Here is a 19,440-nt window from a genome sequence, read left to right on the forward strand (position 1 = left end):
ATCAAATATGGTCTTAGTATATATTGTCCTACTCGATGAAATGAAGCATATAAAATAACATGAAAACACACACACAGATTGCAAAATTAGACCAATGTTTTTCATAATTAAAAAGAGCAAACAGAATCAAACCTGAAATAGCTCAACATTCTTCAGGCTCCTCTCAATGGAAGTAGATCTATCCTTCTTACTTCGATGTCTCATTCGAGATTCAAGACTTAAGAGCACAGACAAGTGTATAATATGGCCACTGGCCAGTATAAATTTCTCAATTATTATAGGAGGTAACTTCTCAAATTCTATACACATTAAGCAAGTGTTTGGATACGGGAATTTGAGGGAAAAGGAAAGGAAGGGAAATGGAGGGAGGTGGTCTAAATGAAATATGCCAAGATGAATACTCCCAAATGACATACTGCATCGTCAAATTGCTGCACTCCGGACTTTCAGCAGCAGTCATGTTAGAAATCCACAATAAAATACGAAAACAATAGGCAAAAGTATGAAATTTGAAATCTCATCAATAAGATTATTGACTTCATCACCATTTATGTATTATAAAGCGTGCAAATGCTAAATATTACGAGTACCATAGAATAGTTGTGTACCAGCAAAAATGAAATGAAGTGGAGAAACTACAGAAGTACCTCACAAAACTAAAGTCAGATAGTCAAATATTCAGGTATTGCTTATTTTGTAACTCCGTATATGGTTAACGGGTTGGGCTCACATGTGAGCCTGTCTCAATACTCTCATATATGTGTTGTTATTCCATAAAAAGTCCTATATAGCAGATAGGCTATCACCGATAAGTTTGGAAGATGGTATCCCAAAACTAAAAGGAACAAGATCTCACTATATTAAATGAATAGAGAACATTAATAAATAAATCAATGTATCCCAAGTTTCCTGAATCTGAATTCAATATAAAGACCAGCATAAATAGTTTACAACACTTACAAAGTTGATTTCATACTTTGGAGGGATATTTCATCCTAGCTCTATAAAAAATTTTACTACATTGAAACATAAAATGGTATGTATATCAACAAAAGAATGTATAGTACCAAAAATAGACTCGGATATTCACTGAAGCTGATATACCTTGATTCGGTAGGCTCATCCCAATAGTATGCCATGAGGTTCACAGCCGGATTCTTCTATGCAGAGATATCAAAGAAAATGCAAATCCTGCTTCTTCAAGCATGCAGCAGAGTCGATAAATGGCAAAGAATCAACTTTTACACTGAAGCGTGAGTAAATCCATAGGGCAACTGTTCAACAAGAGACCTGGTTGGTACCATAGCTAATGGTCTGGAGGCTAATATCTGACATGTTTGTCATCCATCTTTTTGGACCATCGAAATCCCCCTTAATATTGTAGGCATATGAAGGCCAGCTTAAGCCAGAACTGCATGTACTTGAAAGACCTGAGTGGATCATCTTTTGTGTCCTCTCAAGTACTATTAAATTAGAAAATGTAGAAAAGCTGTTACCAACGAAAACATTGGCTCTTAAGCACACTTCATAGTCAATGGCAGACTTAATAAGATATGGATACTTGTCATATATGTCCTTCACACCCAATCTCTTTTTCTCAAAAGGAAGCAAGCCATCATCCCAGCCGCTTAATATAGTCTCGTCTTCCAGTAGACTATCGGCAACAGCTAGGTAAACAGCTAACGGTTTATTTAACCCCTTAATGTTACCTACTCTTTGAGTAATCTCTTCTTTGCTACTACAAATTTCATTAATTTTGGATCGCTGCTCTCGTTTCTTACAATGAATCATCCAATCTTTCTCGATTCTCATATGGACAGCCATATAAGGAGCAGGCTCCAAGGACCCTGTCTTCCTTGGCACTGCCTCTCTGATCCTAGAAATAACTCGATCGGCTTCTTTTGCAAGCTCATCTACCAAAACCAAGCACTCAAACACCTTAGCATATTCCTTGACAGGCCAATGATCATTCCACAAAAACGGGTTTTTTCCTAAAATCCGAATAACTTCATACTCATCATAAGGATCATTTCCAAACTCCCTTAACTGTCCAATATCTCTCTCATCAGTCCACTTCCTTCCACTCCCCTTCGTCAACTCCACGACTTCAGACGCATTCAAAACTTCAGAATACCTACCCACTCGAACAAACCCATTACACATCGAATTAAACTTCTCCAACTGAAACACCTTATCAAACGAAATAGGCTCTAACTGATCAATTTCCTTGTAGAACAAAGAAGCACTCAAACTAGGCATCAAAAGAGTTCGATTAAGCATTCTAGCAGTCAAGCACGCTCTTGCAAATGCTATCTTTTGATTGTTTAACCCCCAAACAATCTGTGGAACCTCCACAAACTTATCACGACGAACGCCATAATCCCACTCCTCCTCTAACCCAATAACTCCATCCTTCCCATTCACATTACTCCAAGAAATCTTGGACAACAACATTGCTTTATAAACCATGACAATAGTAACTAAAACCAAGCATTTCCAAGGCCATGAATTCAATGGAAATTTGGTAAAGTTACAAACTTTACAGCCCCAAAAACCCATAAGATAGTATAACAACAACTAATCAATTTCACCTCCTTAAAAATCTACCAACATTGTTTTTTTTTTGGTGTAGACAAGAAGTATCCGCTACTGACAGTCGGGGCAATCTACCAACATTGTAATTTAACAACAAACATGCAAATTAACATCATCAATTCAATGAAGGGAACATTAAGAATCCTTCAAAAATGTATAAAGTCTCCAAAAATTAACCAAAACCCAATACAAATAATCAAAAACCCACTTTAATTCTGCTATTAATTGATCATAAATTACATAAAATAGCAAGAATGTACAAAACCCAGATAAAAAAATGCCCGAAAAACAAGCAAAAAGTATGAAACTAAGTAATAATAAGGAAAATTTAAGAGGGTAGAGTGATTATTGAATATGGTACTTACATTCAATCAATTATAAAGGAAGAAAATGAGACAAAAGAATTAGGGACCTTGAATGTTACGTGATGCTTTCTTTACAGAAGTGAGACACAAGTCACAATCATGTTCATCCTTTTCCAGTTGTATTGTATTGTGACCCGAATATGGTTCGGGATTTGGGCAAATTGGGGTTCACGAGCTCAATAATGTCTATAAAACTTTTGAGCTATTTTCATTCAATTACGGTTAGGTGGGGTCAATATCACTCACAAAACGGATAGGAGGACAAGGTGGGGGCACCCCATGTGCTTCCCTCTCTCCTCTATTTGGGTCATTTGTGAGAGGAAATGGTATCCGTCACTCCAAAGTGACGGATACGTGCCGTCTTCAATGAGATTTTGTGATTTTCATTTACGGTTAGGTGGGTCATGGCTGGCAAAGCTGACCCGACCCAAGACCCGAAGGTGATCCGAAAGTGACACAACTTAAGTAACCCAAAATGATCCGATTGACCCAAACGACCCAGATTGACCCGATCCAAAAATGACCCGATCCGAAAGTGACCCGATAAGTTATTAACCCGAAAATAACCCGAGCGGATGTGACCCAACCCGAACCTGAATGACCCATTTGCCAGGTCTATATGGGTTTGAGATTGGATTGCAGTCTGTTGCGAATCTCTCCCCTATTTTTATGTTGTCTTGTGATTTTTAATTGAGAGATTTGTTTTAGTTTCATTTTACATAATCGATTACCAGATGATTTGGGTATGGCTACAAGCCTACAAGGCTACAATCATACGTTTAGAAATAAGCTATCGAAACTATTCTTTTGTTATTCCACTATGCTATCTACCTATCTAGAGGTGATTTGGGTTCAATTGCATATTTGGATTTTGAATAATAATCTAGCGTAACTCAATTCCACTGCCCAAATATTCCATTCGTCTTAATAATTTGTTTACTTTTATATTAATCAACTGTAAATAAATAATTAGGACCGAGGAAGAGGGTTGAATAATGGGTTAAAATAGGGCAAGTGACGTCAAATATCACATCATGCAAATTTAAAAAAAAAAATTCATTAAATTCATTTGGTATTAAATTGATTTTGAAATCCTTTTGTAAAAATAATATTCTACAATGCTAAATTCATCTCTATTTCTTAGTTCAAGATTATAACTAGAAATCAAAAATTAGTAGATCTATTCAAAAATGGGAATGGGCTTTTATGAACTTATAATCTTTTGATATAATTTAGAATTCCAAAAAAATGGGGTAATTTAGAATCGAAAACTATAGGTTTAAATAGTTCATTTATCAGGAATCGAACCCTACGTGGTTTGTAGTCAAATTCATCAACTCTAATTTTGCTAGATGACCAATTGACTATAATACTTGCAAAAGTGACAGGCATTGGTCCAATGATTTTGATGAATAAATAATGCACAACTCGAGTTGGCCTCAATAATGCCTAAAGACATTCAAAACTGAAATATTAGCAATTACACAAATATGATCCTACTTATCTTTATGGATACAACAATCGACATGATAAAACCCTGTTCACAACGACAACCCTCCTCTCCTATGCCGGATTTTCAATAGATAGGACAGCTTTTCTATTAATGCCATAATAGAAAGTACCACGATACACAACCACTAATGCAAGCACAAGCGTAAACAAGATCGTTATATTGGGGATGGCCAGAATCCAAAGCTGTCTGGGACCATAAGTGAATTCTTGAGTATGATTCCTTCAAAGATTTGGGAGGATTGACTGTCAAATTGCCCAATAAACTATCTTTGCCATTAAATAACGATAAATTATCGTTGATTCAGTATAGTGTGAATGGTGAACAGAACCATCTTCAGAGAAAGTAATCAGGTGCAGGCCTTTTAGCTGGAGCTCCTCTTGCTTCCTGAATTGGTTAAAAGTAGAAACCATGCAATTTCATCAACTGATAAAATACACTATAAGCACAGAAACTGAATATCAGTGTTGTTAGCGGGATTCGAGCACAGAAACTGAATATCAGTGTCAGACTAAGGGTCAGACCCTCAAATCTGATAATTTTGATAGACACGTCTAATTTTACTGCCCAAGGAGAGGTATGAAGTCAAGCTAGCTTAAAAGTGTCTGAATGAAGTTGTAACAGTCCCAGTAAGAGAGCTATGAAGTCACCACCTATACACCAAACACTTCGCTTTGACAACGTATTGCATATCCGACACCCAGCACGATGTCTATTGTCAAGTGGCGAGACCTTCAAGTGTGTCCCATTAAAACTAATTTTATTGTACAAGATTGTAAAAACCAAAAAATCTTAACACCAAACTTGAACAAAATGCAGAAAAAAATGGCCGTACGATTTGGACACAAAGGATCTGGTCCCTGCTTATTCTAGACCACAAAATGCAACTTTTCGGTCACAAGTTAGCTACTTTCAGATTTTAAGCTAGCTTCTTAAAGGTACTTTCAGATTTCCATAAATGCTTCACACAAGTAGCTTAATAGTACGTTCTTGTAGGGCTAAAAACCAAGCCAAGAAGAATGAAAATGGGAATCTTTGCCAGTAGAAATTGGTTACACTAAGTATAATTATTCAACAATGAAAAGCAAGTTAGTGGTACAAACCTGTGGAGCTGCGTGAAAAACACGGAACTTCCTGTTAAGATTCTCATCAAGCTCAAGTATTGCAGCGACATTACCGCATCTAAAATTGCATGAGAAATTAAACAGATTGAGTAACCTTTGGGTGTTCGCACTAGATATATAATCCATACAGATATGCATCGGTCAGAACAAAAATTACCTATAACAGTAGTTAGGAGCTGACCATACTGTAACAATTTGCTCATTGAACATCCACTTAAAACCTTCCATTACCAGCTGATGTGCACGACATATATAATCGACGTTATTTGCATGGTTAAATTGAGAGACAATAGTGGCGCCAAAAAGGTAGCCAGCTCCACGAGGACTCATTCCCCAACCATCCACTGCATCGTCAGGGTCCGACCATAAGAGATCACACATTGCACCATCGTGTGGAACTTCTTGCTTTCTGTCAATTGCCCGTATCTGGAAAACAGATTGCTTTAATTCCTACTCGTATTTCCTAATTAGAGAAAGAAAACCAATGGCTACCAAGAATAATTTTGGATATACTAGATTTTACCTGGTCCAAAGATGTCATGGAGGGAGAAAGACCACCATGAACGCCAAATACCTTATTCTCTATCAGAGCTGATAGACTGTCATGAAGGCATAAGCAGAATTCAGGCATCATTAAAGAAAAGGTGAAGCTAGACTTTTAAAATGAACCTTAGTTTTAAAAGGCACGAAGCACACCAAGGCGACAAAGGCCCATGGCAACAACGCGCAAGGGCCTGCGCTACGGCTTATGCCTCCTAGAGACGAAGCACACCTTTTTTTGCAAACAAATTTGCATTTTCAACATATAGCTTTTGTGCAACAATACCCTTTTGGATTTAAGAGGGCCAACATGAAGAAGTAAAAGTTAGGGATAATGTGGCAAAGGGAATGTCACAATAATAGAACTAGAAGGAAAAAAATGTTAATTGCAAAGTAGTGCGGCCTGGCTAGGTGCACTTTATCTATAAGGCACATTGAAGCGTATTGGCTAGTGTCTCACGGACCCTTCGGTTTAAGGGTCCTCAAGGCGTGCTTATCAAGCTAAGAAATGAACAAAGCCATATACTAACCACAGTAGCAGGCTAGCTTCATGACAGAGCAGTACTAGCTTCTTAATTCATTAGACTCTGGATGCAGTAAAATTGTTGACAAATTCAAGGATTAACGAGAATGACCCTAATGAATGACAACAGAGCATTTTCACGTCATTTACACATCTTAGTCCAGTAAGACCTTCAAGTTGTCATCAATACTGATAACGATTATACAATCCTGTAACTAAATTCCTAAACTTCACCTTCCTAGAGAATAGAGGTAGAAGCAGTACGACTTGATTCAGAGTTCAATTTGGTTCAAGCAATGAGTTTTAGTTCAGACGCTACCTATCCTGAACTAGGTTCAAATATGAATAACTTTGACAACCTAGTTCATGAATGATTTCCATCCTAGTACGGATGATTTGATTCGGAGATCCGACGATCAAATCCCTAACCATGCAAAGGAGGGAAGAAGCACACAGACTAAGGAACTTGAACCAAATCCCTTCACTTAATTAGAAAGTTTCCATCCACTAACTTATTCGAGTTTTCTCTCCAGACATCTTAGTCATTCCTGATATCAGTTTCGTATTATGATTTATGAGACATGGCCTAAGAAACTACGATTGTTTTATATTTAAAATATTGAATTATATTAAAAGTATAGCGCAGTCAGAAGCTTATTTGGACTATGAAGGATTAACTGACTATGTATTGCCTCAAACTCTGTAGTTATCAACATCTAACTTTACAAGGCCACACCGAACAAAAAAGTTAAAAAGTTAGCTTTAAAGATGAGCAAACCTTAAATAATCAAATATATCAGTGCAATATCTCCAAACATTTACAGAGCCATATTTGCGGAGGCATTCATCATAAAATCCATATACCTGGAGAAAAAAAACATCAGACACTTCCAAAAGCAAAATCAGAAAGGAAGCCGGAAAAAAAAGATAGGACACTGAGTAACCTGAGTAATTTGACGGCTCTCATGGTTCCCTCTGATTAGCGTTATCCGATCTGGATATCTGACCTAAATGTACTAACTAGATTAGACACATACATTTAGTCAAATGAGAGAAAATAAATGAGAAAGGGCAAAAATTGTGTTCTCTGAACATTTCATCCAATTTACAGAAGAGGGGAACTGCAAACCATGAACTCAAGTTAACGTGTCCTCTGAGTATATAAGAGACTGATGGGGAGATGGGTTGACAAAAATAATGACAAGAATAAAAATAACAAAATGAGAAGCACATCAATGCAGAAGAACAATTGATCAATTAAAATCTCAAGTTTTAGGGTGTTATGCCACAAATGTTACATAGTCACTGAATCGGCTGTTTTCATCAGATTCTCCTTTTTCCTCCACTCCAGTCAACCAAAAGAAGGCCAGCTAACTTGATTTATCCCATGCAAAAAGAGGTGAGTACAAAGACCTCCTACCTCCTAATGCATAAGCAACTTTCTTTTGCACTGCTAGCCATCTAGCACTGAGATGGTTCATGCTAACACAATTGCACAGGTGTGTTCCAAAGACAGTTGAGCCTTTGAGGTCTAATTACAAACGGGAGGCATAACTGATCCAAGGGATGTTAACTCATATTAAGGGCTTGCTTGGGATGAAGGTAATTAACTAATTATTAGGGGAGTAATAGAGCTAAAATGAACTAAAAAAATGGAGGAAAGTGATGGAGGTGAAAGATAGAAGTGAGGAAAATAGTGTAACTGTAGCTCATTGCCCCCATTTCTTGGTCCACTTGAATCAAACCCTACGCTCAAATAAGGCCCTAAGTATGTGGATGAGGAAATATGATATTATCTTAAAAAGAGGGCCAAGACAAATTCTAAGACAGACTGGCAGCACAACCTTAAACGATAAATGATGGCGGTGTCAAGAAACCAATCACAGAAACTTTTGCAATTACATTGACGTAGGATAGCTCGCGGAATCAGAACCAAGTGCAATGGCAGCCAAACAGTGTTGAGATGTCTGGTGCAGATAAAAGATGGGTCTAAAAGATGAATTAGTGATTCTACAATAAGATAGAGATCTGTGTATGTGGATGGCACTAAAGTGGTTGGAGGCTTAGAGCTAGGGAGCGTAATTGACAACCCCCAATACACTATCGTTCCCAAAATAAGACTTCATAACTCACTATTTTATTTAGTAATTGGTAGAAGCTAGAGCCCACAATACAAATATTATGCTTCTGAAATATTGTTCCATCATATAAGTTCCCAAATACAAAATTGATATGCTCCTCTTCTACTAGTTCCCATGGCGTTTTGAAGGGAGGTTCCATATCTGTGAAGCATCTCTAGCTCTTGGAAACATAAAAATCTATACTGATTGGCTCACGGGCTTTTTTTTATATATCTATTTCTTGTCCTTACTTATGAAAGTAAGTCAATTGGCATTGACTGCAGTTTTGGATTTCTATTCACTCGTGATCTACCCATTTTTTGGTTTCTTGAAGTGAGTGAGTCAAGATCTACTAGGACCTCAAATCTTCCGACCAGACTAAAGCGCTTTGCTCATCCGGGGCCTCTTCCAGAGACTGAGTTAATTCAAGCCCCATCCCCAAGCATTCTAAGCGTTTCTTTTTGCCTGTTTTTACTGCCAGCTTCAACACTTGAGACTAGTAGAGGTACTTCCACGTTTCAAGGGTATACATGACTGTAATGTCAGAATTGCTCTCATTCTGCGTTTTACTCAGCAAGGATAGAGCTGAGCTTTTGTCATCTGGAAGTCAACAGTGAAAGGACATAGCAGGTTCAAACCACCAACCACTCCCGCCCCATCCCCCACCCATATGTAAGAATTGTCAAAAATAAATGTGTACAGAGAGGACTGATCTAGCATCTCCTTTGATATCATTCCACAGGAAAGAGCTCACATCTAAGCTTCCAGGAAAAAAAAACTTCGAGTTTGGTCAGTCTTTTCCAAGGGGTTTATTGGCTCAACGTAAGGTAGCATAGTAAGGGAATATGCAAGAATTATTCATCGGTAGCATCCACATCAATTAAGACTTTCCCCCATTATATCGCTTAAAAAGATTATTTTCTTAGAATCTCCAAACTAGCATAAGTGGATAATCTAAACTTCTCTTAACCTATATCTCTAGAAAGACAACATAAATTTAAGAATCGGAAATGCATACAACAATTATGGCATACTTCAGCAAATGATGCAAAGTAAAGAGCTTATAACCTCTATCTACTCTATATCTTTTAAACCCTTGAACCCTAACATTACACAAGACATCAACACACTTCATCTATCTTACATCACAACAGGCAATGACAATAAATAACGACCAACATCCCCTGGATGTCACACTGAAACTAACTGGAAACAAATTCACTCTAGCGCAGTTATCGAAAAAGCAATAAGTGACTGTTTTGTCAGTTGCTGTAAAAAAATACTGAATGAGAATCCATCTCATGAACATTCACTGGTTCTAGATGTTTTCACCACACATTACATTAGATAAAGCAAAGTACTAATCTAGCAGGAATGAACTAAACCATAGTGCATCAATCAGCTCAGTTCAAAAGAATCTCGTTCCACAGAGGTTAGAAGCATGAAAATACCTTAAGGGCAAGAAGTAGGAGGAAAGTCTCAACAGAGTAAAACCCTCTATCCACAAAATCTCCAAGAAACAAGTAGTTTGTCTTCGGACAATCACCACCGACTTTGAACAGCTCTTTTACATCATAAAACTGCCCGTGTATATCACCACATATCTGAGAAAGACAGTAAAGTAAACATTACATCTACATATCATGCACCCTACTAAAGCTCGACTATCATACAGTATTTCAGAGCTTAAAACAGCCTGATAGGGTGATAAGCTGATAGCATTCAACTATTCAAGCAACTGATAATCCCTCAATCCTACATTTATCGTCCGCATTTGATCATCCATTGCCAACTAATTTCCCCATATCCGATTCATCTACACAACTAATTTCAAATCATCATATTCTAAAAGTTGTAATCATGTATATTGTGAGAATATCGATTTCACAGTTTCATTCTCTTCACAAATAAAACAGGAAGATACATCAACTAATTAAGAACCCTAATTAGATTCAATCAAATTATTTCACTACTTTTCCCTTTCCACCTTAAATACAACAAACTCAATGAAGCATCAGCATAACATACTCATCAAATCCAATTACTGTAACAAACAACTACAAATCTCCGCCATCAAACAGCGACAACAACATTATCTCAATGCCTCAATCACTCCCGCAAATTACCCAGCAGAACGAGGCTGTTTCCGAATAACCCAAGAAAACCAACCCCACCAAACAACATTACAAAATCAAAATCAAGAAACTACCCACTAAAATTAAACCAAAGATTAACAAAACAAACAAACACACACAAAAATTAAAAACCAAAATCACTCAAAAACCGAGAAAAAATTAACAAAAAGAAGAAGAAGAAGAATTACTAACAGTAACAGGAGCATCAACCCTTTGAACATTACTTTCTTCAACTAAAATCTCCATAGCTTTAAGACAAAGTGATTTAACTTCTGATTCTTTTAAGGGTTCACATCTTTTTAATTGTTCAATTTGTTTATCTAAATCTGACATTTTTAAACCTGTTTTTTTAGCAGATTTTTTGGTTCACTCTAGTTTTCTCTCTCCTCGTGAGAGTGAAGAGAGGAACGAGTGACTGAGTGAGTGAGCTTGAGAGCGAGTTAACTCACTGGGTTTTATTTTATTGCGATTTTTTTTAATTTAATTTTTGGGAAATTTGGGGGTGTTTTTGTATGGAAGGATATGTGTGGACAGGTTTTATTGGGCCGTGGGATGGGGTTTCATGTGCTCATGTGTGTGGGTTCGAATCTACCTGACATCCATTTTGTGCTCTACTTAGAGGTGACCAATCATTGATCTGATTTGAGAACACAACAAGAACCCGAACCCGAACCCGAGGTGACATAACAAGAAATTTAATGGGACTGGGTTATGGATTTACGGTTAAAGTCCTCCAACACGAATAAATCATAAGAAGTACATCATGTTTAGTTGGTAATCCACCTAACCCGTTTAAAAATTGAGCATATCATTTTAGTTTATGGGTGCTAGTAGAGCTAGCCAAAGCAACAAGTCAGCTGGCCCGACCCACCACAAGGACCACTTTTGGCTCGGCCTGCCCAAACCCGTTCAAGGCCCGCCCAATACACAGGACGGGCCCGGGTTTCAATAATCTAGCCATTTAGGAAAAAAAATAGGTGAGGGCCACTAGCCCGGGTCACAAAACCATCCAGCCTAGCCAAGCTCGCCCCTCCCACGGGCCAGTTCAGGGCCTAGTCAAGTGAGCCTGCCTAGTCCCCCGGTCAGCCCAGCCCGGCCGAACCTAGCCCGAGTACAACACTACTTGCTAGGTTATACGGATTAAGCGGGTTGAAAATGGTACGCTAAAGATAAACTAGTCGAGTCACTTCGCTTTAAGGGAAAATTAAGTAGTCTAAGTTAAGGTTGAGACTATTTATCTCCTTCTGTAACTGGTTCAGGTTTGGGTTAGGAAAAAAAAATGACATTTGATATTGACAAGGTCACTAACTTGACAAAACCTTATTTGTTTATCAGCTTTACGGAAAGGCTTTGCGTTACTTTTGGTTTGAAAACGGGTGGAAGCTGGGTCACAGTCCTCACGAAGGCATTGGGCCAACACGGCATTGCTCAATTCAAAATCAGGCGCAGCGAATGACACCCAACTCTGCTCGGCGCTAAAACAAGCAGACAAAGTAGCGGGGGTTACATAGGAGGCCATTAGAAAACTCCATGGTTGGGGGATAAACTGATAAAGTATAACACAATTTAAGGGGTTACAATGTTACATGCATAGTTATATACGAGTAATCGAAAAAGAAGGGAAAGAAAGAAAGATGAGACATAAATACAGGAGATGGAACTGTATGGGAAGATAACTCCTCATGGTTATTAACCCCTGTGACTTCCTTCGAACCAAACGGAAAATTTTCTCCGACTATAAATCGACTGTAATTTGACTGTAATAGCAGAATTATGACATATGTCACTGCTTTCCCTTCCATCTGAAATCATTGTATTAAGCCTTAGAAAAACAATAACTAATGATGAAAAATTCCCATAATTTAGGGAAGCAATTTACAACCAGGCAAAATAGGCATAACAAAGACGAACTACAAAAGCGAGACGAGGAGGAAGGAAGATGAAGAAAAGGGGAAAGATAACATTGATTGGGAACAAAATCATTACAAAACATATAACCATAGGGGGTTACAAAGATGGGAAAGTTTCGAGTGAGTTAGAAGAAGAGCTTTCTTGAAGGCTGTCGAGGTGGTAATGAGTTGGGAGAGGGAGATTTGAGAGGCATAGCGGATCCTTTGAGTTCCTGAGCAGCGACTTTCTCGACCAGTCTTGCAGATTTGGGATCTGACAGTATTGATTTTTGGAATGACTGGGAGAATCCTGTTGCTATGATTGTCACATGAATCTCCCCATTGTACCGTTCGTCGACGACAGCACCGAATATTATGTTGGCTGATGGATCCGCCAAGCTTGTTACAATCTGATCATATCAAAAACTTTAGTTGTGAGTGATGTGGGATTGGCGGACATGTATCATCATGTAATATCACTAAACAAGTGAGGCAAAAAAAGGACAGGGAAAACGCGAGAAAATATGGTCAAAATTATGAGGTGTGGATAGCAGAAAAGAGAACAGAATACTGTGGAACACCTTTTGGCAGAGGACGCGAGTCTTGTATGAAACAGTCTCACATAATTATATGAGAGACAGATTCAAGTCCTTATATACTCCATATTTATAAGGTTAATGCCTTAATGGGTTAATCTCAGTATAGAACCATCTTATTTTAGTTTAGCTTTTCTAAGAGAAAAGTCCTATAGATATTTAAACAAGTACGGAGTAAATGTAAAAAAAACCTGATGGTTGTGAAAAATCGCGCATTTTGAGCGCCCATTTGTGTTTTTTGGATACACCAGATGTAACAGTAGTTTTTCACATAATTTCGGCAAATGAAGCAACCGCTACCATTTATCTCATGTATGTTCCTATTTTGGCCTTGTTGACTAAAGAGACTGGGTAACATTGCAAGAAATCAAGAATGTAAATTATAACAGTACCTGTGAAACTCGGTTAACTTCTTGCAATGTTATGTCTTTTCCACCAGTTATGTTGTATACAACGCCTGTAGCAGATTGTATAGACGATCCGATAAGAGGTGCCAAAGTAGCTTGTTCAGCTGCTTCTTCTGCCCGATTCTTACTGGAAGAAACACCTACTCCAAGCATTGCCGTTCCAGAGTCCTTCATTACTGCTTTGACATCCGCAAAGTCTACATTTACAAGTCCAGGTATCTGGAAAAAATATGAAAACATTCAAAGTTCACATAAACTAATAGATGTAATTGCCCGTATATGCACCACATTCATATCTAAATTATCAGTGAAGTAATCAAACACGACCGCTATTCCTACAACTAAGATTGTCATTTCTGTGTCTTTTTCATGCTACCTACGTCTTAGTCTCTTAGGTTGAGAAATATCAGAGAAGTCCAGAACATCTCAAATTCTATCGAGCAATAATTTAATTGTTCACTGATCATAGCAAATTTGTCCAAAATGGCGGTTTCTACATCTCCTGCTAGACATTTATCTTAATGCCAAACAATTCAAGAACTAAACTAGTAGAACAATACTAAGGGAACATTTACTTCAGTGTTCAGTCGAGGCACTTACTGTGATTATGTCTGAAATGCCTTGAACTCCCTGGCGGAGAACATCATCAGCGAGCTGAAAAGCATCCTGAAGAGGCATTTGCTCATCAGCAATGTCCAGAAGACGGTCATTAGGTATCACAATTAGAGTATCGACATTATTCTGCAGCTTTTCTATTGCTTCCAGCGCCTGAAGAGAGCAAAAAAGAACATTTCAGAAATTACCTGGGGGCCCGAATCTCAAACATAATGTGAATATAAGATGAAGGCTTCAGTTGAAAAAGATTATAAAGCATTGAGAGACCTAAGAGAGAACTTCAAAATTAAAAAGTAATCTATTCGTCTATGAAAAGAACCTTTTTTGTGACACCCACTAATAAACTTCCCATTTGGAATTTTTCCTTTTTGTGTATGTTATATGTTGCCATTATGTTTGTTGACATACATCTTTCATCAGCTTACATCGCGCATCTCGCTCTAATATTGTACATTAATTTTTGCGCAAAACAAACTTTGAAGTATAATTTGTTCACTGATAAGGTAACTGTTTCAACTCAAACAGGAATAGTGTTTAAGACTTTATGTACTAAGAGTCTAATCCAGAAAATCAAAGTGGCACCTGCCTGCAAATTCCTTTTGCGCCCCTCAAAGCCGAAGGGATAGGTGACCACACCTACAGTGAGGTAACCGGCATCCTTGGATATTTGAGCGATGACCGGAGCAGCACCTGAGCCTGTACCCCCACCCATACCTGCTGTTATAAAAACAAGGTCGGATCCTTTGAGAGCATTTGCGATAGCTTCTTTGGACTCTTCAGCAGCCTGAGCCCCCAATGATGGATTCCCACCAGCACCTGCATCACTATGAAGTCAATTCCATCAAAAGTGAAAAAGAGACGCCAAATTAAAATCATTATGCATCAGATCACAAAAACTATTCAGTTATTTACAGAATGAACATCCAAACAAGACTCTAAATGTAGTTTCCCGCGAATGTACACAGTCTTACCACTGTGTATAAAACATAAACAAACTGTTTATGGAAGATCCATAATGAAAATTGTGTCACAATATACATTGAAAGACTGGCACCTCACAACAATAAGAAGCACAAACCGTTTAACAGTCATTTTGCTTTATTCAATCATAGTCGAAACAAATGAATAGGTCACTTGCTCCAATGGAAATGGAAACTTCACATCCAAATCATACACGAAAGATAAATGCACACACAGTTGTAACAGCTAAAACAGAGCCAGACCTAATCCACGGGTCAAAAGCTCTCCAATTTGGATTGGGTTCTCGGCAGCTGAATGCAACAATGCTTGAGCATCTGTGTTTATGGCATAAAAATCAACACCCTGCCATAGCCAAACAGGTAACATCAGAATAGGCAATCATGCACTATTATGTTTGCGTTATCAAAAAATTTGAAATTCCTTAGAATCATTTTAGCAAGACTAAAGCAGATATATCCCTGCCTTTCTTGGAAGCCAGCCAAGGTAATTAATGGTATGGAACAAAAAGTTGAAATAAAATAGACATTCCATTATGAAAAGATTGATGTAATAAATTGTGGCCGACAATCAACCGTCAAATTCAGTAGGAAGACAATTCGTAAGACTTAAATGAAAACATGAGTTTCTAAATTAGTTAGATCTCTAATAAAGTAATGCCAAATTTAGACATAATCTAGCAAGCATCAACTACATGATACACTCACAAAGTTCAAATAAGTTTAGTGACCCTACAAGTAGCTAATAGTCTCAATAAATCCAAGCTAACTTACAATTTCTAACACATAGATAGCAACTACTACTACTACTACTACTACTACTACTACTACTACTACTACTACTACCACTAATCATTCTCTATACATCACTAAAACCGCTAGACGGATATAAATCACAAACATGCTTGAAAAGCTTGCAAGCAGACGGTTTTCTGGTTATACTATTCAATCTAGCAATAAGAGCATTCACATCTACACTGACTCTACAACAACAGCAGCAGCTTCAAATGCATAGATATACATCTAATTTAGGATTTGACAGGTATAGTTTCAACTGTTACGATCAATCCTCAGCTACAAACGAACATATACCCGATTGATATCAATCGTACTATTCCATACACAAATGAAAAATTCTAATCCAAGAGAATGTAGGATCTTTGAGAGCTTCCATGAAACAATTACTAAGCTTATAATATAATGCGAGACCAACCCAATTCAATTAAAATCCACGCTCATATACCCATTACTAATCTAATCAAGAACCCCACAAATACTATCCTACAACCAGTTGTATAGTACCATTGTACAACCGCCTCAAGTTGTTGAGCTCATACACAAAGTTGTTGAGCTATCTTACAAGTTATTGAGCTATTTTACGAAGTTATTGAGCTTAATAATTATTCTGTTAAGCTCAATAACTTTGTATCATAGCTCGATAACTTTCTCAATAGAGCTCGATAACTTTATAACAAAGCTCAACTACATTGAATTGGTTGTATATACAACCAGTTGTATAATACATTAACTGAACCCCACCATTTATGTCACAGAAACATACTCCCTATGTCCCAATCATTTGTTTACCTTCGATTAAAATACCCCTACCCCACCCCTACCCCTGAGACGGAGGGAGTACCCATATCCAAATTAAAGCTACAACATTTCCCCTTAACCTCCACTCCTCTTTAAAAAGAAACAAAACCCTAGATTCCAAGAATGTACCTTATTTAGCAGACACTCCGACTCTTCGTATTCCCTCTCGCGTACCCGTATCCGACCCTCAACACTTAACCCTAGGAGTTAGGACACCTAATTCTAAGCCCCAATATGCAATTTTTTACACTTGGACACGCACCCGTGTCGGGTTTCAATAAAAACAAAATGGGGATTATTAACTAAATCAGAAAGCTCAAAACTTGAAAACAAATTACTGCAAAATAACTATAAATTGGGGGAATGTAGGAAAAAAATGAATAATTTATACCTGCAAACCACTACCAATCATACGATTAACAGCATTATTACCACCACCACCAACACCAATAACCTTAATTTTAGCATTTTCCATGGAAGAGAAAGAAGAACATGAAACCCTAAAAGATGTATAATTACTATTTTGCCCATTTCTTCTTGTTTTTGTTTTTGTGTGGAAAGAACATGTTTTGGGTAGAGAATTAAAAGGCTTTTTGGTATTAAATTGGGTGGAAATTGATGGAGATGATACCAAATTATTGGCATTTGTGAATGTAATTGTCACCATTTTTTTTTTTTTGAATTTTGGGGGAAATGAAGGGAAAATTGTGGGAATTTTGTTTGATTTTGTGAAGGTGTGTGTGGAAATGGGAGTTTTGTTCTTGGCCTCTCTTTTGTTTTTCTCTTGAGGAAGAGAGAAGAAAGGTTTCAATTTTCAAAGGCTTAAAACGCACTTAACAGATCTGATATTTATTTCGGAGTTCGAATCCTGTTACTAATATAATCCGTCGACATAGTCACACAACATCCAAACTAAGGACCTGAGCTTGACCTTTGTACCACGGATTGACCTGACTTAGTATAATCGGATCCGAATGTTTATTATATAGAACACAAACCATTATCCCTAAATATTTAGTAATTAGTAGTCTCTCTCATCCAAACCAAAGGTTACATTTGACTTTATTACGCTTGCCGAAACGCGTTTTGCAACGTGAATATCTTTAGTTACACATTATTAAAAATTATAAAAACTTGATATTCTTATAGCATTCATGACGATGAATCAAACAAGATCTCGCATGACTATATTTTCTCTTATACATTACTAATAATACCAAAGATCTCTACAATTATGAATAGTGCCAAAAAGTCAAATGTAACCTTTGGTTTGGATGGAAAGGAGTAATAACTAGTATAAGTCCCGTGCAATGCATGCACGGTATTTATAGAATTTTACCTTTTAGTATACTATATTTATAGAGTGTAAATTGACAATTCATTATTTTTTAACGTTTTCATTATTGTATTTTCATTTGAGAGGAAAAAAAACAATTTAAGTAGGACTCATAACATGAAATATGTGTTTCAATGAAAAAAAAAAACGTTTTTACACAGATCTAATGATATTGTTTTACAACTTTTTTAATAGCATATCTTTTAGCTACAACTCATCTTTTCGAGAACGAAATTTTTATCATCAAAAAAACCTAGAAGAAAATCTTAAATAGGGAACTATATTGAAATAGGAAATAATATAAGAGATTGTATCAAAACTAGTATTGGTGTCCGGCTTCGCCCGGGCTACCTCTACTTACCATTAATTTGTTTTTCCATTAAATAAAATTACTTAAAGTTGCATAACCCATAAATTAATCATTAATATATTTTTTATAACATATCCTAAAATTACGATGAAATAAATTTTGAGACAAATTCACTACTCCTGCACTACTACAAATCCAGACAACTACAACGCCCCTTTAACAACGTTTATGCACGAAAATCACAATAGACGTTGTAGAATGTATGGCGCGATTTTTACTAAACTTAATTACAACGGGTATGGTTATATAACCGTTGTTATAAGTTTTAGGGTAAATTGATAAACACTACCAACTTTAGTCATATTTTTCATAATCAATACCAACATAACCAATAATTAGTAATCAGTACCAAAATATTAACTTTTTTCTAGGATAGGTACCAAATCGCCTTTTTACTCAATTTTTTTTTTCTATTTTAAAGGTGCTTTCATCTAAGAGAGGGAGTTTGGAAGTGGGTGAGTGGAGATTTGTACTTGATTGATGCCTTTTTGGACTTTTTAGAGTAGGTTAAGATGAGATTTCCAGGCGACTTGGTACCTATCGTAGAAAAAAGTTATTATATTGGTATTGATTATTAATTATTGATTATGTTGGTACTGATTATGAAAAATGGTCATTATATTGGTACTCTTTATCAATTAACCCTAAGTTTTAACAACGGGTCAAATTTGCACAACCGTTGTTAATAATTTGGCGCAAAATTGGCGCAAAGTTAGTGAAAAGTAATCACAACGGGTATTTT

The 19,440-nt window shown here is 37.0% G+C and overlaps 3 protein-coding genes across 3 annotated transcripts; all 3 read right to left on the reverse strand.

The window, feature by feature from the left end:
• Positions 1 to 899: 899 nt before the first annotated feature.
• On the reverse strand, positions 900 to 3,119 carry LOC141657122 (O-fucosyltransferase 23). The gene is made up of 2 exons (XM_074464257.1): positions 2,961 to 3,119; positions 900 to 2,666 (listed from the first exon to the last, which is right to left on the reverse strand). The coding sequence occupies exon 2, from the start codon at positions 2,557 to 2,559 to the stop codon at positions 1,279 to 1,281; it is 1,281 nt and encodes a 426-aa protein (XP_074320358.1). The 5' UTR covers positions 2,560 to 2,666; positions 2,961 to 3,119; the 3' UTR covers positions 900 to 1,278.
• A 1,244-nt stretch (positions 3,120 to 4,363) lies between these two features.
• LOC141657124 (serine/threonine-protein phosphatase PP-X isozyme 2) lies at positions 4,364 to 11,466 on the reverse strand. Its single transcript, XM_074464259.1, has 8 exons — positions 11,105 to 11,466; positions 10,229 to 10,381; positions 7,602 to 7,664; positions 7,436 to 7,521; positions 6,118 to 6,193; positions 5,752 to 6,020; positions 5,574 to 5,652; positions 4,364 to 4,857 (listed from the first exon to the last, which is right to left on the reverse strand). Exons 1-8 carry the CDS (start codon positions 11,243 to 11,245, stop codon positions 4,807 to 4,809), a joined length of 918 nt encoding a protein of 305 aa, XP_074320360.1. The 5' UTR covers positions 11,246 to 11,466; the 3' UTR covers positions 4,364 to 4,806.
• Positions 11,467 to 12,732: 1,266 nt separating this feature from the next.
• On the reverse strand, positions 12,733 to 17,816 carry LOC141657123 (cell division protein FtsZ homolog 1, chloroplastic). Its single transcript, XM_074464258.1, has 6 exons — positions 17,384 to 17,816; positions 15,643 to 15,742; positions 15,006 to 15,235; positions 14,405 to 14,572; positions 13,790 to 14,023; positions 12,733 to 13,211 (listed from the first exon to the last, which is right to left on the reverse strand). Exons 1-6 carry the CDS (start codon positions 17,657 to 17,659, stop codon positions 12,948 to 12,950), a joined length of 1,272 nt encoding a protein of 423 aa, XP_074320359.1. The 5' UTR covers positions 17,660 to 17,816; the 3' UTR covers positions 12,733 to 12,947.
• Positions 17,817 to 19,440: the final 1,624 nt, after the last annotated feature.

This window comes from Silene latifolia, chromosome 5 (assembly GCF_048544455.1).
Source record: "Silene latifolia isolate original U9 population chromosome 5, ASM4854445v1, whole genome shotgun sequence".
NCBI classification, from domain to species: domain Eukaryota; kingdom Viridiplantae; phylum Streptophyta; class Magnoliopsida; order Caryophyllales; family Caryophyllaceae; genus Silene; species Silene latifolia.